Source organism: Chinchilla lanigera, unplaced genomic scaffold (assembly GCF_000276665.1).
Source record: "Chinchilla lanigera isolate Chin_1 unplaced genomic scaffold, ChiLan1.0 scaffold00036, whole genome shotgun sequence".
In the NCBI taxonomy this organism is placed as follows: Eukaryota; Metazoa; Chordata; class Mammalia; order Rodentia; family Chinchillidae; genus Chinchilla; species Chinchilla lanigera.
In genome coordinates this window covers 3,683,738-3,709,703 of record NW_004955437.1, presented here as the reverse complement: position 1 = coordinate 3,709,703, position 25,966 = coordinate 3,683,738, and the positions used below count along the sequence as shown (strand labels likewise).

Here is a 25,966-nt window from a genome sequence, read left to right as displayed (position 1 = left end):
TCTCAGTGTTTGTTATTCCTTTCAGGGAGGTTGTTGATTTTTGAGTGTTGACTTTGTATTGAGCTACACTACTGAATTTGCTTATTAAATCAAACAGTTTTTTAGTGGAGTTTTGGGGTCTTCCGTGTCATCTGCAAATTATGATAATTTAACTTCTTCCTTTCATGTTGTTATTCCTTTTATTTCTTTTTCCTGTCTAATGGTTCTGGCTGAAGTTTCCAGGACTATGGGACGAGAAGAGAATGGAAAGTCACATAACAGTCTTTCCCTTATTGTCTTTTTTGTACTGGTTTAAAGTTTTGTTATAAACATATTTCCTATTGAAAAAATAAATTCAAGTAGCCAGGTGTGGAGGCACACACCTATAATCCTAGCATTCCTAGGAGCTGAAGCAGGAGGATCACAGCTTCAAACCCAGCCTGAATAATTTAGCAACTTAGCAAGGCCCTCTCTAAAGATAAAAAATAAAGTGGCCGAGCTTAGTGTAAAGCCCCTCAATTCAATCCTTAGTACCATTAGAAAAAAAAAAGTATGAACATCTTTTACCTGAAGTGCTTGGGACCAGTGTTCAGATTTTAAAATATTTCAAATCCAAAAATCTCAAATCTGTTAAGTGCTCAACGTTTCATACTTAGAGCATTTTAGAGATGCTCAACCTATAGTAAGCAGCCTAAAGAGCTAAATTTCTCTGATAACTTTGATCTTTTACTTGTTCTGAAGACTAAACTAAATGACAGAAGTATTTTAGCTAATTAAGGTAATGAAGTTTAGTTTATCTTAAAAAGCTAGATATACCTTCGTTCCTTTGAATGCTGCTACTTGAATTCACTTGAGATCGCCAGAAGTCAAGTGACCAAAGGACACTAAATTTGGTGTGGAAAGTTCTTCAAGTGGGTTTTATGAAAGGACTCCCTGTAGTCATAAAAACTCAGCATAATGTTGAACTTACAAACTTTCCCAGATAAGACGATAAAAAATTATTGATGTAGCCACCTGAAGGCTTAGTCTTGCAGGACCTCAGGCTCTGACCCTGCTTTTGCTCTTGTGATCTTTTCAGGGGCTTCTTGCAAACTTAAGTGCTTATCCTCTGGTCTGCTATCTCGGTTTCTTCTTACTGTCCTTGGCGCCATTCTGGAACCTTCCCTCATGGAGAGTCACTAGTTTTCTGCTGTTGCCCAGGTGGCAGAAACTCAGTAAGTAAGTAGAGAATCCTTTATTTCTTGGCTTTGGATGAATCATGGAGAGCTGGATTTTTCCTGGAGAAAGAAGGAGAAAATATCATTCTTTATTTTGCAAGCAGCTCTCACTGAGACAAAAGTTGCAGCAAAATGCAGTTCAGTATGTTTTGACAAATCTGTGGTCCTTGTGGCCAACACGCCCATCAAGGCCAGGACATTTTCATCACCCCCTGAAACATCCCTTTGTGCTTTGCACAGTCTTGTTGCCCGTCCTCCTTCAGCTATTGTGGATTAATTTAGCTCTTCAGCAGTTCCGTGTAAATGGAATCATGTGGTATGTACATTCAGTGTCTGACTTCTCTTGCCCAGCATAGTGATTTTAAGACTTGTCTGTATTCACTGCCTATATTAGTAGTTTGTTCTGTTGGTTTGTTTGTTTTTGCAGGGCTGAGATTGAACCCAGAGCTCTCAGATGCGAGGCAAGCACTCTAACCCTGAGCTGCCTCGCCAGCCCTCCTTTTTATTTCTGAATAGTAACCCATTGCATGAGTATACCATGATTTGTTTCTCCTCCACCTTTGTGCTACTTTTTTTTTTTTTTTTTTTTTTTTTTGAGACAGTGTCTCGCTATGCAGTTCAGGCTGGTCTGGAGCTCACTTTGTTGCCCAGGCTAGTCTCAAAACTCACAACGATCCTCCTGCCTCAGCCTCCCAAGTGCTGAGATTGCAAGCGTGTGCCACCACACCCAGCGCTAGTTTGTGTTAGGGGCTATTACAAATAAAGTTTCTATGAATTCATGGACAGATCTTTTACTGATCATATCTTTTCATTTCTCTAGAGCTATTAGAATGTGGTTAAAGTCTGTTTAATTTTGTATGAAACTGCCAGACTGTTTTTCATAGTGACTACCGTTTCATGCTGCCTCCAACAGGATGTAGGAATTGCAGTTCAATTCTGTTTAGATTCTCTTTCTGTGATGACTAAGTGCGTGGAGTGTTACCGGCTACCTATACGTCTTCCCTAAATCTGCTGCCTGTTTTTATTGGATTGTCTGTCACAGTGGATGGCATCTTTCTCCCACTCCTGCCTCCACTCCTGAGCATACCCTCCCATCCTTCATTCTGCCCTTAAATGCTGCTGAGAATTAGAGTGGGTAAGAATCATTTTTCCTTAGGATTTAGAAGTCATTGCCTCATTGGTCTTTTAGTATCCAGGGCTTCTGGTAACATACTTGGTACCTGTTTTTTTATTTTTTAATTAATTACGCTTATTGGTACATTTTAGGTACACATAATGTTTACATTCATCATGAGGAATTTATACTGCCCTTTTGACTTATTTTTCCCCAGATTCCTTTAGTATCTTTACACTGGGATTCTGAAATTTCCCCACTAGCATTTGTACATAGGTAAAGACAGTCCTGTTTCACATAAGGGCCTTTTTTACTTCATTGGAAATTCTAGCTCCTTTGTTTTTCCCTTGGTGTTGGATATTAAGTGTCCAGGGTTTGTGCATGCTCTACAACTGAGCTTTGCCTCTAGAACCTGTTTCCTTAAATTCTCTTTCTGCAATTATCTTTTTTCAGATCTTGGAACTTCTGGATTTTTGTCCTTGTGGTCTCATGCATTTTTCTCCATAAGTGATTTCCTCTCCCTGCAAGCGTTTAGGGCACTCATTTTCCTCTCCCTGCAAGCGTTTAGGGCACTCTATTTTCTAAAACTTTTTTGCTCACTTTACTCAGCTTTTGTTGCATTTTATTGTATTTGGATATCAGCATAATTTAAAATTTCTCTGTTCATGTTAACTGCTTTTAAAATTTGTCTTGTTCTAATTTTAAAAATTTTTCACTAGCACATAGAACCGTTGGTGTGTATCATTGCATTCACAGCCGGGAGTTGGCACATGGGCATGCACGTCTTCGTTCTTCTCACTCCCTTCCCCTCACCAAGGTTTGTCTTTCCGTAAATGCGTCTCCCTCCTCCAGGGTCAGTTTTCTCGGTCTTTGGGATGGTAAGCTGTCCAGGGGTTAGTAGCTCTTAGCCACCTTTCCTTATTTATGGATGAGATATCACAGACCTGATTGAAAGATCTGTGTCCCTTGAAAGAGACAGCTAGAGAGCTGTCAATTTGAAATTGACATTGCTATAAAGTATATATAGTTACCTTAATTTTTTAGAATAACTATTTAGAAGTGAAACATTTTAAACTTGTGATTACTGCCAAATAATGTATGTATCTTATTTAGAACAGTTCTTGCTAAGTAACCAAATTCAAACTTGGGCCATATTGAGGAGTTGATAGATAGGCCACCATTGTGATGCTGGGCTCTGAATGTATATCTAGATTTGCCTGTCTTTTTTATTCTTAGCCAGTGAGTGTCTTTATTTTCTTACGGTTTTTACTTCATTGTCAGAGATTCTGTCTCCCTGGTTGGCAGCAGTCATTTCCTCCTGCAACTCTTTTGTCCTTACTGCTTAAGATTTCAGAGTTTTTCCCAGCCTCTAACATTTCCCTCCACGGGAATTCTCGTTGATCTGATTGGATCTGGTTGGGGGTGGATTGTCAGGTCCTGTGGTTGGCCTTCTCGTTCAGTTGAGCATTTCTGGAGGGAAATACTGCTAGGCAGTTCAGTTTGAAAGTAGCAGTCCAGCCTGCAACCTGCCCAACACCACAGCGAGTTGTATTTTTAAAAACCTTTTGTCAGTTTTTTAAATGATGTATTTCATGACTAATTCTCACTGGAAAAGATTCTAGCAGTTCAAAATTGTATTATACACAGCAAAACATAAAATTTTTTTTTACCTTCTCCCACATCCTTAGACTTCACCCTGTCCAGGAGGGAAACCTATCAACAGTTGACTCTATCCTTAACTTATCCGTGAAATCCCCTTGCGTTGTGACTGCATGTGAATATATGTAGCTGTGTACCTTTGGGAAGGGAGTGATAAGTGGACCACCATATATTCAGCTACTTGTCATTTTCATTTTACTGGTGTGTCTTGGAAAATGATAGTGCCTTATCGTTGGGATTATGTCATGATTTATGTAATTCTACTGTAGTTTATAAGTTACATTCATTTGGTTTATATTAATAAAGTGATGATTTTTTTCTTTTTTAGTATTTGTTTCCTGCTAAACAAAAAGATGTAGAAACCTAGATATTGTATGACATCACCCCTGTATCATACCAAAGCACTATTTCAAGTTCTTGCATAGAATTTTTGGGTTATTTTTTCCTCTGTTGGAAAGAATACAGTTATGCAGTACATACAAATATATCAGTTTAGGTGAAGCTTATTTTTTAACCAAATTGTTTACATACATATTTCAGTTATTTGGACTGCTTATTTCTCATAAAACAAGTCAGCTATCTATAAAAAAAATTGCAGGTAAAAATGTTTTTAAGAATTAAAACATGCAATTGTATTCCCTCCCCATTTGTATTTTATAGTAACTATATGATCGTTATCATTGGAGAAGTAATACAAAGTAACAAGAAACCATACAAGTGTTTAACTCTGCTTGAGCTTGAACACAGTCATAGCCAGTATGTCTTAAATAAGATATTTGAGATGTACTCAAAAAGAATAATATATTTTAACTTATACTCACTTTAAGGAATAAATTACCACCCCAGAGTGGTAGTATACATCTGTAATTGCAGTATTCTAGGAGGCTGAGGCAGAAAAATTGCAAGTTTAAGCTAAGCCTGTGCAACTTAATAACTTCTTGAGAACTTGTCTCAAAATCAAGAAAGGGCTAGGGTTGTAGCTCAGTATGAAGGCTCTAGGTTCAATCCCCAGTGAAAGGGAAAAAGGGAGGGAAGAAGAAAGCAAGGGAAAATGACCATGAATGCTTGTGCATGCACGTTCTTAATCATTTCCCTATGTTACAGTTTCTCTGAGTTAATACCTCCTGAGTGAGTGAGTGTCTTTTTGAGACAGGGTCTCACTATGCAGTTCAGGCTGGCCTTGAGCTCATTTTGTAGCCTAGGCTGATCTTGAACTCGCAACGATCCTCCTGCCTCAGCCTCCCAAGTGCTGGGATTGCAGGCATGTGCCATCATGCCCAGCTTACCTCCTGAGTTTTGGGGTTTGTTTGTTGTTTGTTTTTTGAGACAAGGTCTCACTATATAGTTCAAGCCAGCCTTGATCTGACTGTGTTGCCCAGACTGGTCTCAAATTTATGGCAATCCTCCTGCCTCAGCCTCGCGAGTGCTAGGATTACAGGTATACACCACCACACATGGTTAAATTCTGATTTTTATTTATTTATTTGTTTTGATGCCGGGAATTAAACTCAGGTCTTTGTGCTTGCCAGGCAGGTGCTTGTTCCGCTGAGCTAGAACTCTGGCCCACATCCTGATTTTTAAACAGTCTTGTTTAAAATGTATTCATGCTGATGCATGTAGCTCATTCATTTTCACTGTTGGGTAATAATATTTTATTGTATCGGAATACTGTAATATTCTTAATATCCACTCTGTTGATGGGCATTTAGTTGTTTCTAACTTTTGATCATTAGAATACTGCTGTGAACATGATCATACATGCTGCTTCTGGGATGATTTAATAACTGTAAAGTAAAGATACCGACCGAAGTCCACCAACTGATGAAGGGATAAATAAACTATGGTGTATCCATATAATGAAATATTATTCAGCTGTAGAAAAGAGCACATGCTACAACATGATGACCCTTGAAAACAGTAAGCTAAATGAAAGAAACTGTCACAAAGCACCACATAATTTATGCTTCCATTTGTATGAGTGTGTAGACTAGGCAAATGCATTGACATGCCATAAAATGGGGATGTGAGAGGCCTTTCTGCTCTCATTCTCCAGAGGCTACTGATAAATGTGTGCTGTGAAATGAGTCAGTCAAGACAGGGGGAAGCCTGGAACTGAGCATCGGGAGCTCGGGAGAGAGCTGACCTAACGGTGATGAAGACGAAAGCAGTGCAGGCACTTAGAACATAAAGGGTACCCTTCAAGTGAAATTTAACTGTTGAAAAATAATGTCAGCACGGTGGCCCATGCCTGAATCCCAGCAGTCTGAGGCCGAATTGCTGCAAGTCAAGGCCAGCCTGAACTGCACAGCAGGACCCTGTCTCAAAAACAAAAAAAGACAAAATCGTGGTCAAGAGTCTTAGCTAGAGGGAAATGCCCCCAAAACATTAGCTGTTCAGATTCAAGATGTCTTAAAACAAATATTTTCCAAGTTTTCTACAGTTCACAAATAGAGGAATGTTTTGATTCCTGTCTAGCAATGTAATTTAGGGAAATAATTCTAAATACACAGTAAAGGTTACCCAAAAATACTGAACATCTTTAGTTTTAGTAAAGAAAAATTAGGAAGAAGTGAAACATCCAGCTGAGTAGACTGGGGCAGAATTAGATGGCAGTATATCGAGCGACCCTTGAGAGCTTTCAGTGGTGCAGACAGCCCGCTACAGCGCAGAGGTTCGCCACCGCCGCTCTGAGGGAGACATGGTAAGATTGCAGAGAGAGCATAGAAACAAGAAATAAAGTTTATACTAAAACAGAAGAAGTAGGAGACAAGTTTGTTTCATTTGTTACTACTTTCATAAGCAGAATTCTAGAAGAAAATCCAGTTGTTTCCTCAACAACTATTTTTGGATATTAAGGTTTAAGCAGTTTTTCCTCTTTATACTTCTATGTTTCCAAGATTTTATTCAGTCATCATTCATGTACTGGGAGGTAAAGCCGCAGCTAGTTTTTCCTAGGTGTAAAGTGGACTGACAACTGGCGGTCAACTCATAACCCCCAGCCGAACTGAGAAGCGCGGTGCTGGGTGTGGGAGGCCCAGCTGGGGACTGTTGCCAGCCGCGTAAGAGGCAGAACTGGAGAAGAGGAAGAAAGGCTTTTGGGAACTAAAGAGGCTGTTGGGAGCTGAGAGAGTTTGTTGGTGGAAGCTGTTAAGAAGCTGTTAGTTCCGTTGGAGGAGCTTGTCATGCTGGCTTTGCTGATGAACTTGGCTGTTTCCATCCTCCGAGGAGCTCGGGACCTCATTGGCACTGACAATAGCTTCAGTTCACTTTGGGAGAGCTCTGGTCCTCGCTCTGAGCATCGCTTCCTGGCTCCGGAGGGGAAGATGGTGCACTGCCTGTCTCCTAGAGAAGTTTGCTTCCCTGATGGGAACTTCGGCTTCCCTGATGGGAACTCAGCCATCTTGACCATCAGAGGAGCTCGGGACCTCCCTGTTGCCAAAGATGGCTGTGGTACCTTTCCAGGGAGCTCTGGTTCTTACTTTGAGTGTCGCTTCCTGGCTCCAGTGCAGACCCCTCAGCCTGCTAGCACAGATCCTTCATCCCACTGGCACAGACTTTCTAGCTTCCACCACTGACCTTGGGGCCTTCCCAGCACAGATCGGTGAAACAGGCCTGCATGAGACACTGTTATGGGTTCTTGGCCTCCAGTCGGGCTTGTGGGAGGCATTGTTATGCGCTCTAGGTCTTAAGGTGGACTCATGAAGGACATTATCACAGGATCTAGGCCCTCAGCTGCGTTCTTTGCTCTATAGTGTGTGGACAGATTTCCTGCACTTTTTTGTATATCATTCTTTGGGTGACTAAATTATCATATAAAGTATGTGTCCTGTATTATATTGTTTCACCTTGCACGATAAGCCCCAAACCATAACATTAGGCTGCTGCTTAATAATATTCTGTTGATATTATTTGAAGTTTTATGGGGGAGGGGAGATGACTGACATTTTCTTAAAGCCTCTGGTTCTCCTATCCATATGGAATGAGCATATTTGTATTATTTCTTAGAAATGAAACTCAGCACCGAGGCTCCGCCCCCCATTCTGAGAGTGACCTGCCAGAGCAGGAAGAGGAGATTCTGGGGTCCGATGATGATGAGCAGGAAGACCCCAATGACTACTGCAAAGGTAAGGAAGGAGATACTCGGTAAGGTAGGGTCCATCTGTTTGCCGTTTCATTATTTTGATATTGGCTCTTTCTGCACAAGCACAGTTTTGATGATTTTTGCATCTTTTTCTCTCAGATACAAGAAATAATACTTGTTCTTAGTTTGACTTCTCCAAGTGTAATTTTGTATTAAATGTTCATTTTTTTCTCTTTAAAAATTATACTGTATAATTACCTTAAAAATTTTTTTCAGAAATATTAAAAAGAAAAGCCACCTGCAGTGCTATACCCAGAAGTAGCCAGTTGTGGTATTTTAATACACAGATATTTTAAAAGAAATATCTTCTCAATATCACCTCCCCTTTTTGAGGTACTGGGGATTGAGCCCAGGGCCTCCATACTGAGCTACATCGCCAGCCGCCCCACTCCCACTGCTTTCCCGTTTTAAGACAGAGCCCTGCTGAGTCACTAGTTGGCCAGGCTGGGGCTCAAACTTGGGATCCCCCTGTGCCACCCTCCCAGATTCCTGAGGTTACAGGTGTCACCAGTATCCCAGAGAAGTGTTAAAATATTTGCTTTTATTTTGGGCACCTTGTTCAGGCCTTCCTGATTTTTATTTTTATTTAGAGAAGAAAATCTTCCTGTTTCTTTTTTCAGCTAAATAAAAGTTCTTATTCTCCTGGAAAATATCCTGCGACTACAACTAAAAGTAGATTCATGTGTTTAGAGAAATCTATCGCAGTTTTGGAGGCAAGGCTGTTGTGATACATAATCTTGTTTTTTGCTTTTTGCTTTTTGCTTTTATAACCTTATTTTTGTTTGAGGATGAGGTTCTAACAAACATCACTTGCTCAATTTAAAATTTTATTCGCTAAGATTATTTTTTGTAACATGACCTCAGTAACACTGGCTGATTTAACTGTTAACATTTTGCTCTGTTGAATTAATTTCATAGAATAAACCTTTAACTTGATAAAAGGTGTGTGGACATTGATCAATGGGATTTAAGATCCTTTTTCTGACTGATGAAGTGACTGTGTCTTACCCTGGTGGTTCTGATTATACTTCTCTTGTTTTCTTCCAGGAGGTTATCATCTTGTGAAAATTGGCGATCTGTTCAATGGCAGATACCATGTGATCCGAAAGCTGGGATGGGGACACTTTTCAACAGTGTGGTTATCATGGGATATTCAGTAAGTTTTAGTAGTCTTAGAAAAGAATTAATTAGGTGATGCCTGCATATTTTGGATTTTGTTGTTGAAAGTAATCTTTGAGCTGGGCATGGTGGCGCACATGAGTAATCCCAGTCCTTAGGAGGCTGAGGCAGGAGGATTGCCACAAGTTTGAGGCCAGCTTGGACTATATATAGTTAGTTCAGGGCAGCCTGAACTGTACAGCAAGACCGTGTCTCAGAAAAACAAAACAAAATAAAAACTTCATTATTATAAAAATCTGATACATGAAAATTACATATATATGCCTTTCCATTTTAGAGGCGAGGCAAAATATTGTTTAAATTTGTATCAACAAAATACTTGAAACTCCCACATTTAAAGCTTTCCAGATGTACAGTGGTATGTAAATTAATACTCATCTTCTTACTGGAGGTAGAGTTAAATTTTTAGATAATGTTAGACCATGTAAAATTACTTTTGTAACAGATTTGTTCACCCATGCAGTCTAAAATTTTCTCTACATAAAAATTACAGGCAATAAAAATACCTCTTTAACATTGAGTATTTACCTAAACACGTATCACCTGTCTTTGATGGAACAGTAATTGCTATCTACGCACGTCACTATTATCACTTGATTTTTGTGACTTGTTATTTTGTTTTTATCCAAGTAGGTCTTCAGGCTTCTTATAGGATAAAGTACCTTTTAACCTTGCGTCTTTTACTGTACAGACATATAAAGAATAACTCTGACTTAGTAGTGTTTTTTCCCTTATTTATCCCCATTTCTTAATGTTACTTGGGAGATACTCTCCCAAGTAGATACTACTCCAGGAGATACTCTGAAGATAGTGTTTTGTTTTGTTTTGTTTTGTTTTGTTTTGTGGTGCTGGGAAGCCAATCCAGGATCTTGCACACGCTAGGCAAGGGGTCTGCCACTGAGCTACCTTCCCAGTTAAAAGGTAGATTTTAATTTAGAGAAATTTTTCAGTGACTGAGGTTATCTGAGAACAGATTGTTTTCTTTCTGTAAATGAAATCTTGCCAGTTGTGCCAGTTAACAGTTAAAAGTGATTGCATAGAAAGTGTGGCTACAGGGAACATGAAATCAGTACTGTCTTTATATTTGCTTATCATCTGCCAGTTATAACCAATTCTTAGCTTCCCAAGTATGGGTAGTGCATTTAGTCTTAATTACCTGTCTTTATTTCTTAGGGGAAAGAAGTTTGTGGCAATGAAAGTAGTTAAAAGTGCTGAACATTATACTGAAACAGCACTAGATGAAATCCGGTTGCTGAAATCAGTGAGTATTACATCATAGGTGTATCTGCAAAACATTATGTAGTATTAACTAGACATAGCAACTAGTAGACGCTTTAGCACGGGTAAGTTTTTACTGTACCTGCTGTAAAGTTCTAGTACCGAGAAGAAGGTGTAGATGGAGATAACATTTGCACAAGCGTGTGGTAGGGAATTGGTGAGATCTGATGTAATTGGATTCTCCACACACACTGCCACTCCAAAAACTTGTCAGGCAAGCACAACAGCATTGGTGGGTATGTCTTCTGTGCCAGATAACCTACTGTGGGGTAAGAGGAAAATTGTGTAAAAAATTTTTATCTTTACTTTGTTTTAAAATACGTTATAAGTGTGGCTGGTTAGCTCGGTTAGAGCGTGGTGCTAATAAAATGCGTTGTAAAACGCATAACAAAAAGTAAATTCTGTATTCATTAATCCCATTTATACTTGGAAACTTAGGTGAATTTTAGGAGAACATTTATGTCAGTTTTGTTATAAATTCAGAAGTCAACACAGTAGGAGGAGCTTAAACTTCATGGTAGGAAACCTGCATTAGGTCCATCTCTGTCCCAGTGTGCCCGCCATCTCATTTTATTCTTGCTGCTCTTCAAACATTTTGTTCATAAAAGGAATATGTTGGACCAGGAGCTCTCCGAGGCAGTGCTTTTCAAAGTTGTTTGTGGTCAGAGAAGGAGCATGTGCCCCAAAGGAAATCAGTGTGTACTGCCTTTCACTGAGAGTTTTTCTCTTAAAAAGTCAACTTGATAAACATTGTGGTTGGTCCTGTGATTGATTTGCATCCTGTGAACGTGACTTAGTTTCCAGTAGCTGAGTAACCAGCAGTTAATTTCTAAGCCACACTTAGTAGCATAAATGTAACATATAATCGTTTTTATTGTTCTCGTGTTGTTTTGTTTTTATTTTGTTTTTATTTTCTTCCTCTTTTAAAAAAAAAGAAATCTGGTTTATAGATTTATAAATGTTCTTTTTCGGACTTGGTACCGTTTGGCTTGTTTCCATGCTTTCCCTTTCACCAAGCTCTCTCTTCCTGACAGGTTCGCAATTCAGACCCCAGTGATCCCAACAGAGAAATGGTGGTTCAGCTGCTGGATGACTTCAAAATATCAGGAGTTAATGGAACACGTATCCTTTTCAGAACTTACCTTTTATAAGTCATGAAATAACTTTATCCCAGGGGAAGGATGAGTATCATTTTTTTGGTTTTTTGGTTTTTCTCCGGTACCGGGAACCGAACTCACGACCTTGCGCTTGCCAGGCAGGCGCTCTTTGCCTGCTGAGCTAAATCCCCAGCCCCTTATCCCAGGGGAAGGAACTAGAGTTGTACAAATAACATTGATATCTGTAACCTATGATAAAAACTACTTCTGTATCAGTTAGGGTTCACTAGTGGGACAGATTTAATATTTTTGAAATATATGTAATATAAGTATATATAACAATGTATTATATATAGGTGTACTATATAGTATAAACATATATTATATGAATATCATAAATATATATGATACATAAAGGATTTACAAAGTAAATACAGTAGCCACCTGTGGAGTCAGGGCTGGGAGAGTGCAGAAAGCCTGTCTGCATGGTGAGGAGCCAGAAGTCAAAAGCCTGGAGCTCACAGCAGAGCCGGGGGGTCTGTATTGGGAAGCCGAAAGGTCTGTGCTGGGCGTCCAGAGGCACTGAGGAAGACCAGAGCCCCTCTGAGGAAGCAGAAGGCAGGGCTGCGTCTTCTTTGTTGGGTCAGGCCACAAGCCTGTGGGTTGGTGCCAGCCACATCCAGGGTGAGTCTTCCCTCGCCAGTTTGAATCTTACGTGTCGGTCAGAACTGAATCCTGAGTGTTTCCTAACCCGTTCAGGTGGGCATCACGACTCTCACACCTTTTGTTGTACACTTCTGAACACAGATCTGAATTGTCTATGATAAGCTTTTTCAAGATACTGCTTTAGGTTCCCCCATCCTTACTCCCTTTTCAGGTGAATGAAAGTAACATCAAAAGAAACTCTTTTAGAAAGTAGCTTAGTATTACTAAATAAAGGTTCTATGAGCTTCATAATTAGCACAGAAATTTTCTTTTGTTGTTTACTTTTTTTTTTCCCAGACGTGGTCTTGCTGTATAGTTCAGCCCGGCCTTGAACTCACTGTGTAGTCCAGGCTGGCCTCAAACTCAGGCAATCCTTCTGCCTCAGCCTCCTGAGTGCTGGGATTACAGATTTGCTCCACCACACCTGGCAACACGGAAATTTTAAGAGAAGTAACTTTTCATTAAAAAATAATGCAGAATTTAAGGTATAGTTTTGGTTTACACCTGGTCTTCATATTGAAGAGGTTTGTCAGTGTAGATTTTGTATACATATATATATGGTAATATATATATATATAATTTATATATAAATATAAGGTAAGTTCTATAAAATATACATATTCCATTAACTCCTGATATTTTGAAGTCATCCAGTAGTTGAACCACCATATTTTATATATAAATATTTATATATACATTTATATATATATAATATATATTTTATATATATATATTATATGTATTATATATATATGGGTTTTTGTTTTGTTTTGAGACAAGGTCTCGCTATGCAGTTCCGGCTGGCCTTGAATTCACTTTGTAGCCCAGGCTGGCCATCTGCAGTGATCCTCCTGCTTCAGCCTCCTGAGTGCTGGGATTACAGGCATGTGCCACCGCAGCAAGCTTTAGATTATGTTTAGAATCTGAATATTATTGTTCACATTCTAACATAATGAAAAAAATTGACTTGTTTTATATTTTGAATCTTAAGTTTTAGAATATTAGAGCTGGATGTTTGAACCTTAGTTCATTTTCTTCGCAAGTTAACTATAAATGTTCTGTACAGATACTTGATTGGAGAATGTAAAATTATTTGTTCGTGGACTATTTTAACATGTATAGGAGAGACACTTGATATATCATCCCACTTTCCATGCCTGTTTAGCCCCTCTCAACACACGTCCTTCATGACATTGATTCCCCTCCCCCTCTGAGAGAGTAGCGTACAAATGACTGTACTTTCGGTGTAGACTGTGGGAAGAAATTGAAACTGGAAAGCAAAAAGTGTGAGAAAGGAAAGGAAATAGATGGTAAAGGTGAAAAGACATCTCCTGAAATTCTAAGTCATTGCCTTATGGAAACAAAAATCAGTCTCCAGATGGCTAAGGAAAAGTATTACATCCATCTGAAAAAAGTATATTTTATTCCTATTGTAGACCTTTGTTAGATGGTGTACTCTGTGTGTGTGTATGGAGAGTATTAAGAAAGCTAAACGAGAAATGCCTGCACAGAATGTCAGGGTAGCCATTAGATTTTGTCTCGTATTTAAGTTTGTAGTGTTTGTCATAATGCCAGACTTTTTTACTAGCTGGGAAAGTGACAAGTAAATTACAAGTAATCACTCTACATACTCTTCTTAGTAATGATGGGCACTTTTGACCCTAAGCAAGAACACTTTATTTTAACCATTAACTTAGAAGATGTGAATTTCAAGTTTAAGGGTGTTTGTTTGTTTAGGCAGGGCCTTACCGTGTAGTTCAGGCTGGCCTTGAACTCCCTCTGTAGCCCAGGCTGGTCTTGAACTTGCATAGATCCTCCTGCCTCATCCTCCTGAGTGTTGGGGTTTTAGGGGTGCTCCACCAAGCCCAACTTGAGGTATTTTTGAAACATTACTAGGTGGTTTATGTCCACGGAATTCCCTTTTAATTAGTTTCTCCTCTTCTCCTTAGCTATTTCTCTGTTCTTCTCCCAGCTGTCTTGGCTCGTGCTTTGATTGCTGTGGTCAGAGATTGAGAAGGCTGTTACTCAAGGTGCTGGGTTGTTTACCTCAATGCACAGCACACCTATACCTGGAGCTGCACATCCGCCTTTGCTGTGTGTCCAGGCAGGATTGCTTTTGCATCACATCACTGTTCTTTCTCAGGAAAGTATTTGTAACGAAGGCTTTGTGCTGCATTCTTTTACTGTTGACCTTTCCTCTTTTGCAGGCGCCTCTTACAGTGTATTCTCTCTCTCTCTTTTTTTTTTTCTGGTACCGGGAATTGAACTCACAGCCTTGCGGTTGCCAGGCAGGCGCTGTGCCGCTGAGCTAAATCCCCAGCCCCTGTATTTTTAATATGGCTCTTAATCAGTAATGTTTTTAGCCCTTTGTTTTCTTTATACCATCTCTAGATTTCTTTTTGATGTGTTAATTTCAAGTACTTCTCTTTATTCTGACCCCTGCCTTCTTGACCCCAAAGTCTTCTTTTACCCAAAGCTATTCGACCTCCTATATTTTGCTCCATAACTAATTATGGTGTTTTATTGAGATCTTTTTCATTTTTAAGCTACTAAATGTCATTTCATATCACTGTTTACAAATTTAAATGTTTGTGAAGCAAAATATTTTGCTTCTCAACAGAAAAAAGACAAGAAGGTGAAGCTATAAGTATAAGAAAATTGCTTAAAAGTTTTGTGTTTTGTTTACTTTTTAAAAGCAGTTTAAAAAAAAAACTTACTCTGGTAAAACATAAAAAAGTAGAATAAAGCCAGATGTGATGTCATATGCCTGTTATCTCAGTACTTTAAGAAACTGAGGTAGGAGGATCATAAGTTCAAGCCCAGCCTTAGGGAACATAGTGATTCATCAAGACCTTGTTTCAAAGTTTTAAAAATAAACAAAAGGTCTGGGGCTCTAGCTTGTTGCAAAGGCCCTTGAATTCAATACCCGAGTACCACAAAGCAAAACAAACGGTAGAAAAATTTAAAAATTCACCACCTATCCATTACCCATTTTACAGGTCATCACCTTACAGCTGATCTTACTTCTGTCTATTTTTCCTGATGGTTGTGTAGCTGACCTTACTATTCCATTCATAGTTGTTTTAGAGTATATCTGGAAAAGGTTGTTGCTTTTTTTTTTTGTATTTATTTGTTGTACGGCATTGAGTCCAGCCTTTACACTGAGCTGTAACCCTAGATCTTTTTTTGTTTTGAGATGGGGTCTTACTGAGTCGCTAAGTTGCCCAGCCTTGGCTTGAATTTGTGATCCTCTTGCCACAGCCTTCCAGAGTGCTGGGACTGTGGGGCTGGGACAGCACATCTTCTTTCCCCTTTCTTTTTCTAATGGGGTCTTGCTTTGCAAGCCCAGGCTGGCCTTGAACTCACGGTCCTTCTTTCTGCCGAAGCCAGGGTTACAGGTGTGCATCACACCCAGCTTCAGTATCTGGCTTTGGGTTGGAGAGTTCACTGATAATGAGCTCTACCATTCCGCCATCCATTTTCTCTGTGCCATATAGTGTTTTGTTCCTTGAATTTCTGTCATGAGTTGATATTTTTTTGGTAATGAAACATTTAAATTCCTTTTTCACTTCCTTCTGTATAGTCAGTGTGATTACCGCAGGATTAGATTCACTGTCCTAAAGTTTAACAACATTGACTTGTGTTTTAACTTTGTATAATTTGAATTTATGCCAGTTTTAACTTCAGATAGATACGTAGATTTCTCTTAACAGTTCAGTATTTCAGTTATTGATGCTAAAGAGTAATGTTTTTATGCATTAAAATTCTTTCAGAAAATTCCTGTTTTTAGGGCTGGAGGTGTAATTCAGAGGTAGAGTGCTTGCCAAGCAGGTGCATGAGTCCCATGCCCCCACCCATGGTGTCTTTCAGTGATGTAGAAAACAGCATGACATTACAGACCAAAGATACGGTAATATCAGCTGTTACAATTCCCATCTCTTTATCTTGAGATCTTTCTTGCTTTGTATGCCTTTGAGTTAGTATCTCTGTCTTTTCATTTTACCTTCCAGAACTCCTTTGAGCATTTCTTATAGGGCACGGCTACTGGTAGTTAATTCCCTCATCTTTTGTTTTCATGTGAACGGCTTAGTTTCTCTCTTGCTTTTAAAAGACGGTATCATGGTTGAGGTTTTTGCAAGGGGAGCAATATAATACAAGACACCTACTTTATAAGATTATTTATAATAGTCACCCAAAGAATCAAATGCAAAGAGAGTGTAGGACACACTAAAGACCAAAGAATCCAGCTGAGGCCCTGGATCCCACAATAATGTCCTGTATGAGTTCAGCTGAGGACCTAGAGCCCATAACAATGCCTCTTTCAAGTCCAGCTGGAGGCCTAGAGCCCATGACAATGTCTCATGCAGGCCTGTTTCACAGATCTGCGCTGGGAAGGCCCTAAGGTCAGTGGTGGAAGCTAGAAAGTCTGTGCCAGCGGGATGAAGGATCTGTGCTAGCAGGCTGAGGGGTCTGCACTGGAGCCGGGGAGCGACACTCAAAAGAACCAGAGCCTCCCACCCCATCCCCAAAGTACCACAGCCATCCTCAGCAACAGTGAGGTCCCGAGCTCCTCCAATAATGAGGAAAGCCGAGTTTCCACCAGGAAAGCTAACGGACAAGCTTCTCAGGAGACTGAGCAGTACACCTTCTTCCCCTCTGGAGCCAGGAAGCGATGCTCAGAGTGAGGACCAGAGCTCCCAAAAAGTGAAGCGAAGCCATTCTGCGCAACGAGGTCCTGAGTTCCTCCCCTGATGGTAACAGCCAAGTTCACCAGGAAAGCCAGCATGACAAACTCCTCCAGGAAAACCAACAGCTCCCTCTAGCTTCTAACAGCACCTTCCAGCTCCTACCAGCTCCCAACAGCCTCTGTCCTTCTCCCATTCTGCCTTATATGCTGCTGGCAACAGTCCTTAGGCGGGCCTCCCACACCCAGCACCGTGCTGGTTCAGTTCACCTGGGTGTTGCAAGTTGACCACCAGTTGTCAGTACACCACAGGCAGTTTTGCTGGATGTAGAATTTTTTTTTTTTTTCTTTTAGCAGGAATCAGACTCAGGACCTTGCACTTGCCAGGCAGGCAGTGTACTGCTGAGCTATATCCCTGGCCCCTGGAAGTAGGATTTTTAATTGACACTCTTTCAGCACTTAGAACATACTGACTCTGCTGCCTTTTGGCCTCTTCAGTTTCTGATGAGAAATCTGCTGACAGTTTTACTGAGGATCTTGCTTTCATATGACAAATCTCTTGCAGTTTTCAAGGACCTTCATCTTTTTCTTGTTTGATTATTACGTATCTTGGTGTGGGTCTTCTTGAGTTCGTCTTACCTGCAGTTCACTTAGCGTCTTGGATGTTCAAATACATGTCTTTCATCAAAGTTGGGGTGGTTTCAGCCATTATCTTTTCAGATACTCTGTCTTTTCTGGGGCTGCTACGGTGTGTGTGTTGGTCCACTTAATGGTGTCCCACAAGTTCCTTTGGGCCCTGTGCACTTTCCTTCTGCTCAACCACTTAATTCTGTTTATTCCTCACATTCAACACATCACTTACATTTTCCAATCTCCAGCTTGGCTAATTTTCCCTTCTGCCTGTTCAAATCTGCCTTGGGATCTCGTGAATTTTTCGTTTCAGTGGAACTCTCAGCTCCAGAATTTCTTTTTGGTTTGTTTTTAGTTTCTTATTCTTTAGACTTAACCCACATCTTCTTTTAGTTCTTTGAATATCTTTAAGACATTTGTTTTAATGACTTTGTGTAGATCCGACGTCAGATCTTTTGCAGGAGCAGTTTCTGTTGATTCATTTCCTTTCAGTGCTCTGTACTGCGCTCTTTGCAGTCCTGTGGATTTTGTTTTGTTGTTGAAGACTGAGCATTTGGATTTATTAATACGGTAACTCTGGAAATCAGATCTGCCCCTTACTCAGGGTTTGCTGTTCTTATTACTGTTGTTGTTTTGGGTGTAGTTTTTGGTTTTTATTGATTGACTGATTGATTTTTGTCATTTTGAGACAGAGTTTCACTGTACAGTTCAGGCTGGCCTTGAAGTCAGTTTGTAGCCCAGGCTGGCCTTGAAGGCATAGCACTTCTCCTGCCTCAGCCTCCTGAGTGTGTCAATTACAGGCGGGCACAACCATGCCCAGCTTGTTTTTTATTGTTGTGGACTCTCTGTGCAAGGGATTATCCTAAACTAAAGTTCTTGGCAGGTCTTTTCTGCCAAGTGAACGTGTGCTTTTCTGTGGGCAAGCAGTAACTTTCCCAATATGGACAGTTGCTTGTGAACTTTGGAGTCTTTATGTCTGGCTCCCAAAACGAATAAAGAGGAAGACGGCACAGATTAAAAATGCTCTGAAAGTCAGGGTAGGAGGGGGCTTAAAACAGTTGGAGAGGCGCAGAATTCGCCACTCACCACTTCGTACTGCCTTTCATTTCCATTGTACATCTGGCTTTCTTCTCTAAAGGCATTTCTCTTCCTCACTCTTACTGTGGGGTCGCTCTAGTTTTAATTAGTGCGTTAGCACATAACCTCACTCTCTGAGATGCGCCCTACTTTGGCCGGCGGCCTCCTGTTCAAGCTGGCTCCTGTTCTTCTTGGCTCGTGTCCTTATTTGTTGGCATGACAAGGTGTTCCAGGCATACCCTGCCTGGTAGCCGTGGATATGGCCATTCTTCTAAGGAGCTCATGCTTTTGTTTAGTGATGAATTTTATTTAAAACAAAAATCTGGCCAGTAGGCCATTATGTATGTCTTGCTGTACATATACACTTAGGTTTCCAGTATATGTAGACGCTTCTGGTGTGGAAGATACTCCCAAAGCTACTCACCTTGCAGTCCTGCGCACTCAGTATTCCTGCTGTGGTGTGATCCGATGTTTAGGCATAAAGAGAACACACGGTGGCACTAGAAGTTTTGTAAACTGCAGCACATAAAGCAAGTCACTTTGCTGTTGTGAAAAATTTGGGGACTAGGAGTGTAGCTCAATGGGAGAGCATTTACCTAGCATGCCTGAGGCCCTGAATCCCACCCCTGTATCATAAAAGGTGGGGGGACATGTTGACATTTTGTGCATTGTCCTCTCCTGCCAAGGAAGAGAATGTGTTTTTAGCTGGGTATGGCAGCGCATGCCTGTAATCCCAGCACAGCCAGACGACCAGGCAGGAGGGTCACTGTGTTTGAGGCCAGCCTGGGCTATAAAGTGAGTTCAAGACCAGCCTGAAATTCATAGTGAAACCCTGTCTCAAAAAGACAAAAAAAAAAAAAAAAAAAAAGAATGTGTTTTTTCTTCCTTGGAGACTGAGAACGGAAGTGACCACCCTGGACATGAGGGAAGAAATTTCTTAGCCTGTATCTAATCGACAGCTTGAGCCTAGCACTTGCACTAGTTGCATGTGCAGGTTTCACTTTTCTCTTCACCTCTGTCTTAGTGTGTATAACTTTCTCAGTAAAGCAGCTCCCACACACAGTTCTCTGTTTCAGGGGTGCTTTCATTACCTACAGTATTAGGCCGAAGAATTTTAGAATATTAACAGGTACGTATTTTTTCAGTCAACCTCTTTTTATATTGAAGACAGTGATCTAGGACATTTCCATTGAATTGGAGTCCACATCTTGTCCTGCTTCTCTCTTGAGTACCTTCTTGCTTCCTTAATGAACTGTTAGATATCTGCATGGTGTTTGAAGTGCTGGGGCATCACCTGCTCAAGTGGATCATCAAGTCCAACTACCAGGGGCTTCCGTTGCCTTGTGTCAAAAGAATTATTCAGCAAGTGTGTATCTGTCTTCGCTATGGGGTGATATCTTAATATTAAAGGATCAGGAGTTTCCTATTGCCAGTAGAATTTAGCCCATAGGGTTTACTATATGTATTCTGTTTTTAAATGTTTCAGTATTACTGTGATATTGCCCCAGATTTGGCTCATATAATAATTGTTAAGAGACAGAAGCTGTGTGAGGTGCCTGACTTTGGAAAATAGGGTATTAAATATGTATTAACTATAGAATTGCTATGTCAAATTAGTATCATTTCTTTAAACAACATTTTTTTGTGGGCACTTTTCTAAATAGCATTAGATAAGCATAGAATTCAATTTACTGTCAAAATATTACTTTACAGAAAAAATACTTTGTTTGGATAATATATCATAGAAAAAGTCTAGACTGGGAAATAAGAGATTTTATTTATCAGTGAGGAAATTTGTACTACAAGATACCTAGTTCTCTTTCCTCATCTACATTTCAGCATTTAAAGAGTATGTTTAACGTTTATTTTCAGTCTTTGTGGTACACCTAATTAAAGAGTATCTCCAAACAGAATTAGCTTTGGGAACCTTGGAAGTTTATAATTAATATTTCTGGGGAAGTTTCTTTGTGCTTTCATTCATTTATTTATTTTTTAAATGTGATTTCTTCCCCAGAAAAACTTGTGTTTTGTCTTTCTAAGTCTACTAATCTATTCCATTTAGGTGTTACAGGGTCTGGACTATTTACACACCAAGTGCCGTATCATCCACACGGACATAAAACCAGAAAACATCTTGTTGTCAGTGAACGAGCAATACATCCGGAGACTGGCAGCAGAAGCAACAGAATGGCAGCGGTCCGGAGCTCCTCCTCCTTCTGGGTCTGCAGGTATAATAGGGGTGGGAGCAGAGTGGTTTGCTCTCATTAAAAGTTAAGACAAATGTCTACTTTTATTCTGTTAGCAGGGAGTTAACACCACTCATTCGGCTGTAAAATACTTAAATATATCAGCAACACCATTTAGTCATTTCGCTGTAAGATACTTAAATATTTAAATCAGCTTTCAGGAGACTTCATTTTCATTATTGTTCCATATGAGAAGACAACTAGAGATTGCTGTGTACTTTATATATTATATTAAAGTGACACCTTGTGCCAGGGGTGAAGGTGCATGCCTGTAATCCCAGCACTTGAAGGATCACTGTGAGTTGGAGGCTGGCCTTGAACTACATGGTGAGACCGTCTCAGAAATCCAGAAACTAATAAATAGATAGTGACTTGTGTACAGGTTTCTTTCTCTTTCTTTTTTTGATGTGCTTAGCTCTTACCATGATCACATCTGCTGATCTACAAATTAGCAATCTGCACAGGGACAAGGTAACACTGGTGTTAGGAGCTGGGGTTTAGAAATAGAGTAGTCAGAGCGGTTTGAATCCTCACTTCACCACCCTGGCAGACACTGGCTAAGTTACGGGCTTCATTTTGCCTCCTGCAGAGTTAATGGGATTAACTTGGATGTTAGCCGTTTCCAGTGTGCCATGTAGTTTTGTATGTTAGGTAAAGTATGCTTGCTATGATTGTGATGATTTTTCCATTTGAGGTATAAGTTCTAATTTAATAGTTTAATCATATTTGAGGAACTTTCGTGATACTCATGTTGAAGCATCAGTTATCAGTCTTTTAAAGAAAGACTGGAGAAAGAAGAAGCAGGGTGGCGGTGTTGATAGGTATAGTTTCAGTTTTGCAAGATAAAAAAGTTACGACATCTGTTATGCAATAATGTGGATATAGTTGACACTGCATCTGACCCAAACTGCACTGTTATCTGTAATGCACTATATATACAAGGAAGTAGCAAATTACTGTGGCTTTTGATGTTTCCTAGACTCTCTTTTAAACACTGACACCTGCTGAGGGGAAAAAATTAAAAGAGGTGTAGGAGCTGGGCTTGGTGGTACACACGTATAATCCCAGCACTCGGGAGGCTGAGGCAGGCGCACCATTGGGAATTCGAGACCAGCCTGGGCTGCGAAGTGAATTCAAGCCCAGCCTGAACTGCATAGTGAGACCCTGTCTCAAAAAGACCAAAAAAAAAAGGAGTTGTAGGAATCTTGCACGTGCATGAAAAGGTTGTCTTGTCACTTGCTCTATTAAGCACTACATGGTGGTGGAAAACAGGTGATTTCAGTGACATTAGTCATAGGAACCAGAAACGGGAACTTGTCTCTTTCAATATGTTGATTGCTACCCGGGAAAGGATTTAACTTAAAATGTTTTTAAGCTTGACAAATTTTGTGTGCATTGTTTGTGTTCTTTGAAAATAAAAAGAATGTAGCTTCTGCCAAGGTCAGTTAAAAGCAATGCAGACTGTGTAGGAAAGTTTTTCATTCTGCTAGGGGTCTTATCTCAGCCTTAGGTTGTATTGCCTGCTGAATGCTAGATTCTTACTTGGCCTTCTTTTCTTTTCAGTCAGTACTGCTCCCCAACCTAAACCAGTAAGTACAAGGGGTTTCTATTTTAATTTTGATCTATGGGCTATGAGCGTGGGTTCTTCTGTTGTGGTCGCAATTTGTTCAGAGTTTGGAACCCAAAAGGAAAAAATATTCCTGCGCTTCTATAATTTTTTCCAATAAATTCCTGTGCGTATTTAGCAAGTTTGTACTGGTTGAGGTTTCTGTAAATTTGAGTGTCTGAGATTAATCCCCCCCCACAGACTGCTCAGAAAACCAACATTTATTGTGAATTTGTTTGTATTTGCTTTCATAAGAGTACCTGCAGCTTTTAAGTTAATGAAAAAATTTAGGGGAAGAGTGAAACTTAATTAGGAAGTAATTAAAGTTAACAGTTATCTCCAACTAGGACTAATGGATTAGCCACCTGAAGGCTTTATTTGTTTGTAATCTCCGCCCAGGCTGACAAAATGTCAAAGAATAAGAAGAAGAAATTGAAGAAGAAGCAGAAGCGCCAGGCAGAATTACTAGAGAAGCGAATGCAGGAGATTGAGGAAATGGAGAAAGAGTCGGGCCCTGGGCAAAAAAGACCCAACAAGCAAGAAGAATCAGAGAGTCCTGTTGAAAGACCCTTGAAAGAGAACCCACCTAATAAAATGACCCAAGAAAAACTTGGTATAAATAGAGCATCACAAAAATCACTTTATGGCACACGTTAACATTAGCTGATTGTTGTTATAATATAGTGGTCTCATACATACAACACATCTCTGGGGGTGTCCTTATAATAAGTCAGATCTTGTCATAATGTTAGGCAGGTAATAAAATGTTATTTCTAACTTTTCTCAGGAAATGGAGCGTTAGACTTAATTTAGCTATTGGGTAAGGCCAATAGCTTTGTGTCCTTCCATAAAGAGGCTTTAGATGTCCAGTCATGGTTTTTATGTCACTCAGTATCAGCTCTAGAACATGTCTTCATCTAGTGGGAATTGTCCTGTTCTTTCACTCACACATACACATACATCTTTTTTTGTTTGTTTGTTTCTTAGAAGAGTCAAGTTCCATTGGCCAGGATCAGATACTTGTGGAGCGTGGTGTAGAGGGTGGTGCAACAGAAATTAATTGCAATGGAGTAATTGAAGTCAGTAATTATACTGAGAACAGTAACAAAGAAACATTGAGGCTTAAAGAGGATCTCCATAATGCTAATGACTGTGATGTCCAAAATTTGAAGCAGGAACCTAGTTTCCTAAGCTCCCAAAATGGGGACAACAGCATATCTCAAGATACAGACTCTTGTACACCTGCGCCCCCGGAGGTGTCAGATGCCATGGTGTGCCAGTCTTCTGCAACTGGAGACCAGTCCTTCAACGAGCAGCACATCACCCAACTGCAAGAAAGCATTCGGGCAGAGATCCCTGGTGAAGAGGAGCAAGAGGAGGGACAGAACGGACCACTGGACAGCAAAGGTACCCGTGAGCTGTAGTCCCCCAGCACTCATCCCTGTGCAGCACGTTCGTGCATTTCCAGATGGAAATACCGCCGTGCCAGCAGGCGACCGTGCTGCCTTCATGTGCAGATCTGGGATGGGTACGCAGCGTTTCACTGGGTCCTATGAGCACGGGTGTGTTTAATTCTAGAAACTGAGGGTGCTGCTGTGTTTTCAGAACTTTATTTTACTTTGCCAACTGGGGGCCTACCTAGAACTCTTACTTTGGAGAACTTCACTACCCTTTGGGTATTTCTGTATTTATTGAACAGTTTTATTGATGGTACCTGTTGTCTGTAGGAAAATCCACTGCTGGAAATTTTCTTGTTAATCCCCTTGAGCCAAAAAATGCAGAAAAACTCAAAGTGAAGATTGCTGATCTTGGAAATGCCTGTTGGGTGGTAAGTTAAACTTGTCTCAGCCTGTTTTGAAGTCACTGTGCATGAGTGAAGATTTGGACTTACGCTAAAAGAAAACATCTGCAATTCTCTCTATGTAGGGTTACTTCACATTTTAGTGAGTATTTTTTCTCTCTTTTCAGCTTTTATTATGAAAAGTTGACATATTTGTGAAGGCAGGAAGAATTGTGCACCCCAAAACTACCACTTACGCATCATCCTGATTCAGTAATGTCATTTCGGGCCAATCTTACTTTATCCCTCTTCTCAATCACTTTCATACTTGCACCCTATGTTCATATCCTCCCTTACCCCATTCCCATTTCCAGAATTGGCATCGAACCTAAAAATTGTAGCCACATTCACTTAGTATGTTCTAGACACTTGGTCATGAGGAATTTATATAAAATTCAGTTGGTTATACATATAATCTACACATTTTTAATAGTACTTTGTGATAAGACCCTTTGCTTTAGAGTCTTTCTGTCTTTAGGATGTGTCCTAGATGTAGATTTATTGAGTGGGTTTTTTTTAAACTTTTTGATGTATAGTTCCATATTACGTTTTTTCTTTCTTCATTTTCTTGAGATATGTCTTGATGAATTGCCCACGCTGGCCTCAAACCCAAGATCTTCCCACCCTATCCTGCCTGCTTAATAGGTGGGATCACAGGAATGCACCACGGTGCCTGACTTGCTTATTTTTAACCATGTATAATTACATGTAATTACAAATAATTACATGTTACATATTTTTGTGTTTGTCATATTTCCCCAAAAGAGTATATCAATTTTTCTACCTTTAACAAGTCTGAAAAGTAATTTTCCTTTCTAGTCTTCAGGTTAAATAATGCAGTCTTCATTCTAATTAGCAAGTTATTTTATTAATAGTTTCGGTTTTTTGCTATGTACCTAGTTAGGAAAGTTTTGAGAATCTTTTTTTTTTTAAACCTACAGTAGAATGGTTTGCATATAAGTTACGCTACTCAGAGCTCTGGAAGTGGGAAGTGGTCCAGACCCAGCAGGAACTCATTTCCAGTATTTGCTGTGGAGCTCTGCTCTGCTCTGCTCTGCTCTGCTCTGCTCTGCTCTGCTCTGCTCTGCTCCTGCTCTGCTCCTGCTCCTGCTCCTGCTCCTGCTCCTGCTCCTGCTCCTGCTCCTGCTCCTGCTCCTGCTCTTTTCTCTGTTCTCTTTTCCTTTCCTTCCTTTTTTTAAAATTTGAGTCAGGGTCTCACTGTGTAGTTCAGACTGGCTTTGAACTCTCTGTGTAGCCCAGGCTGGCCTCCAGTTGGCAGGGGTCCTCCTAGCTCAGCCTCCTGAGTTCTGGGATTATAGGCGTGCACCACTGTGCCCAGCTCTGTATTCTGGAATATTATGAGAAGCTCTTAGGAAACATAATATTCAAAGGATATAGAGCAGCTTTCCAAGTGATACGTGTCAATCCCCTACTCTAGCTTCTAGGCCTGGCCACTGTGTGGTTTCCCTGGATGGCTACTGCGGTCCCCTCACTTTCCCCTTCTGCTGTACTGC

At 40.2% G+C, this 25,966-nt stretch overlaps 1 protein-coding gene across 1 annotated transcript in view; it reads left to right on the top strand.

Annotated features, from left to right (window-relative positions):
* Srpk1 (SRSF protein kinase 1) overlaps positions 1–25,966 on the top strand; it is a gene marked incomplete at its 5' end in the record, with an annotated part of 65,543 nt that overhangs the window by 20,129 nt on the left and 19,448 nt on the right. The window contains 10 exon segments of the mRNA XM_005389568.2: positions 7,975–8,093; positions 9,158–9,266; positions 10,463–10,550; positions 11,602–11,689; positions 20,020–20,126; positions 20,823–20,988; positions 22,570–22,595; positions 23,012–23,225; positions 23,600–24,019; positions 24,340–24,440. Of these exon segments, the coding sequence (XP_005389625.2) occupies positions 7,975–8,093; positions 9,158–9,266; positions 10,463–10,550; positions 11,602–11,689; positions 20,020–20,126; positions 20,823–20,988; positions 22,570–22,595; positions 23,012–23,225; positions 23,600–24,019; positions 24,340–24,440 (1,438 nt within the window).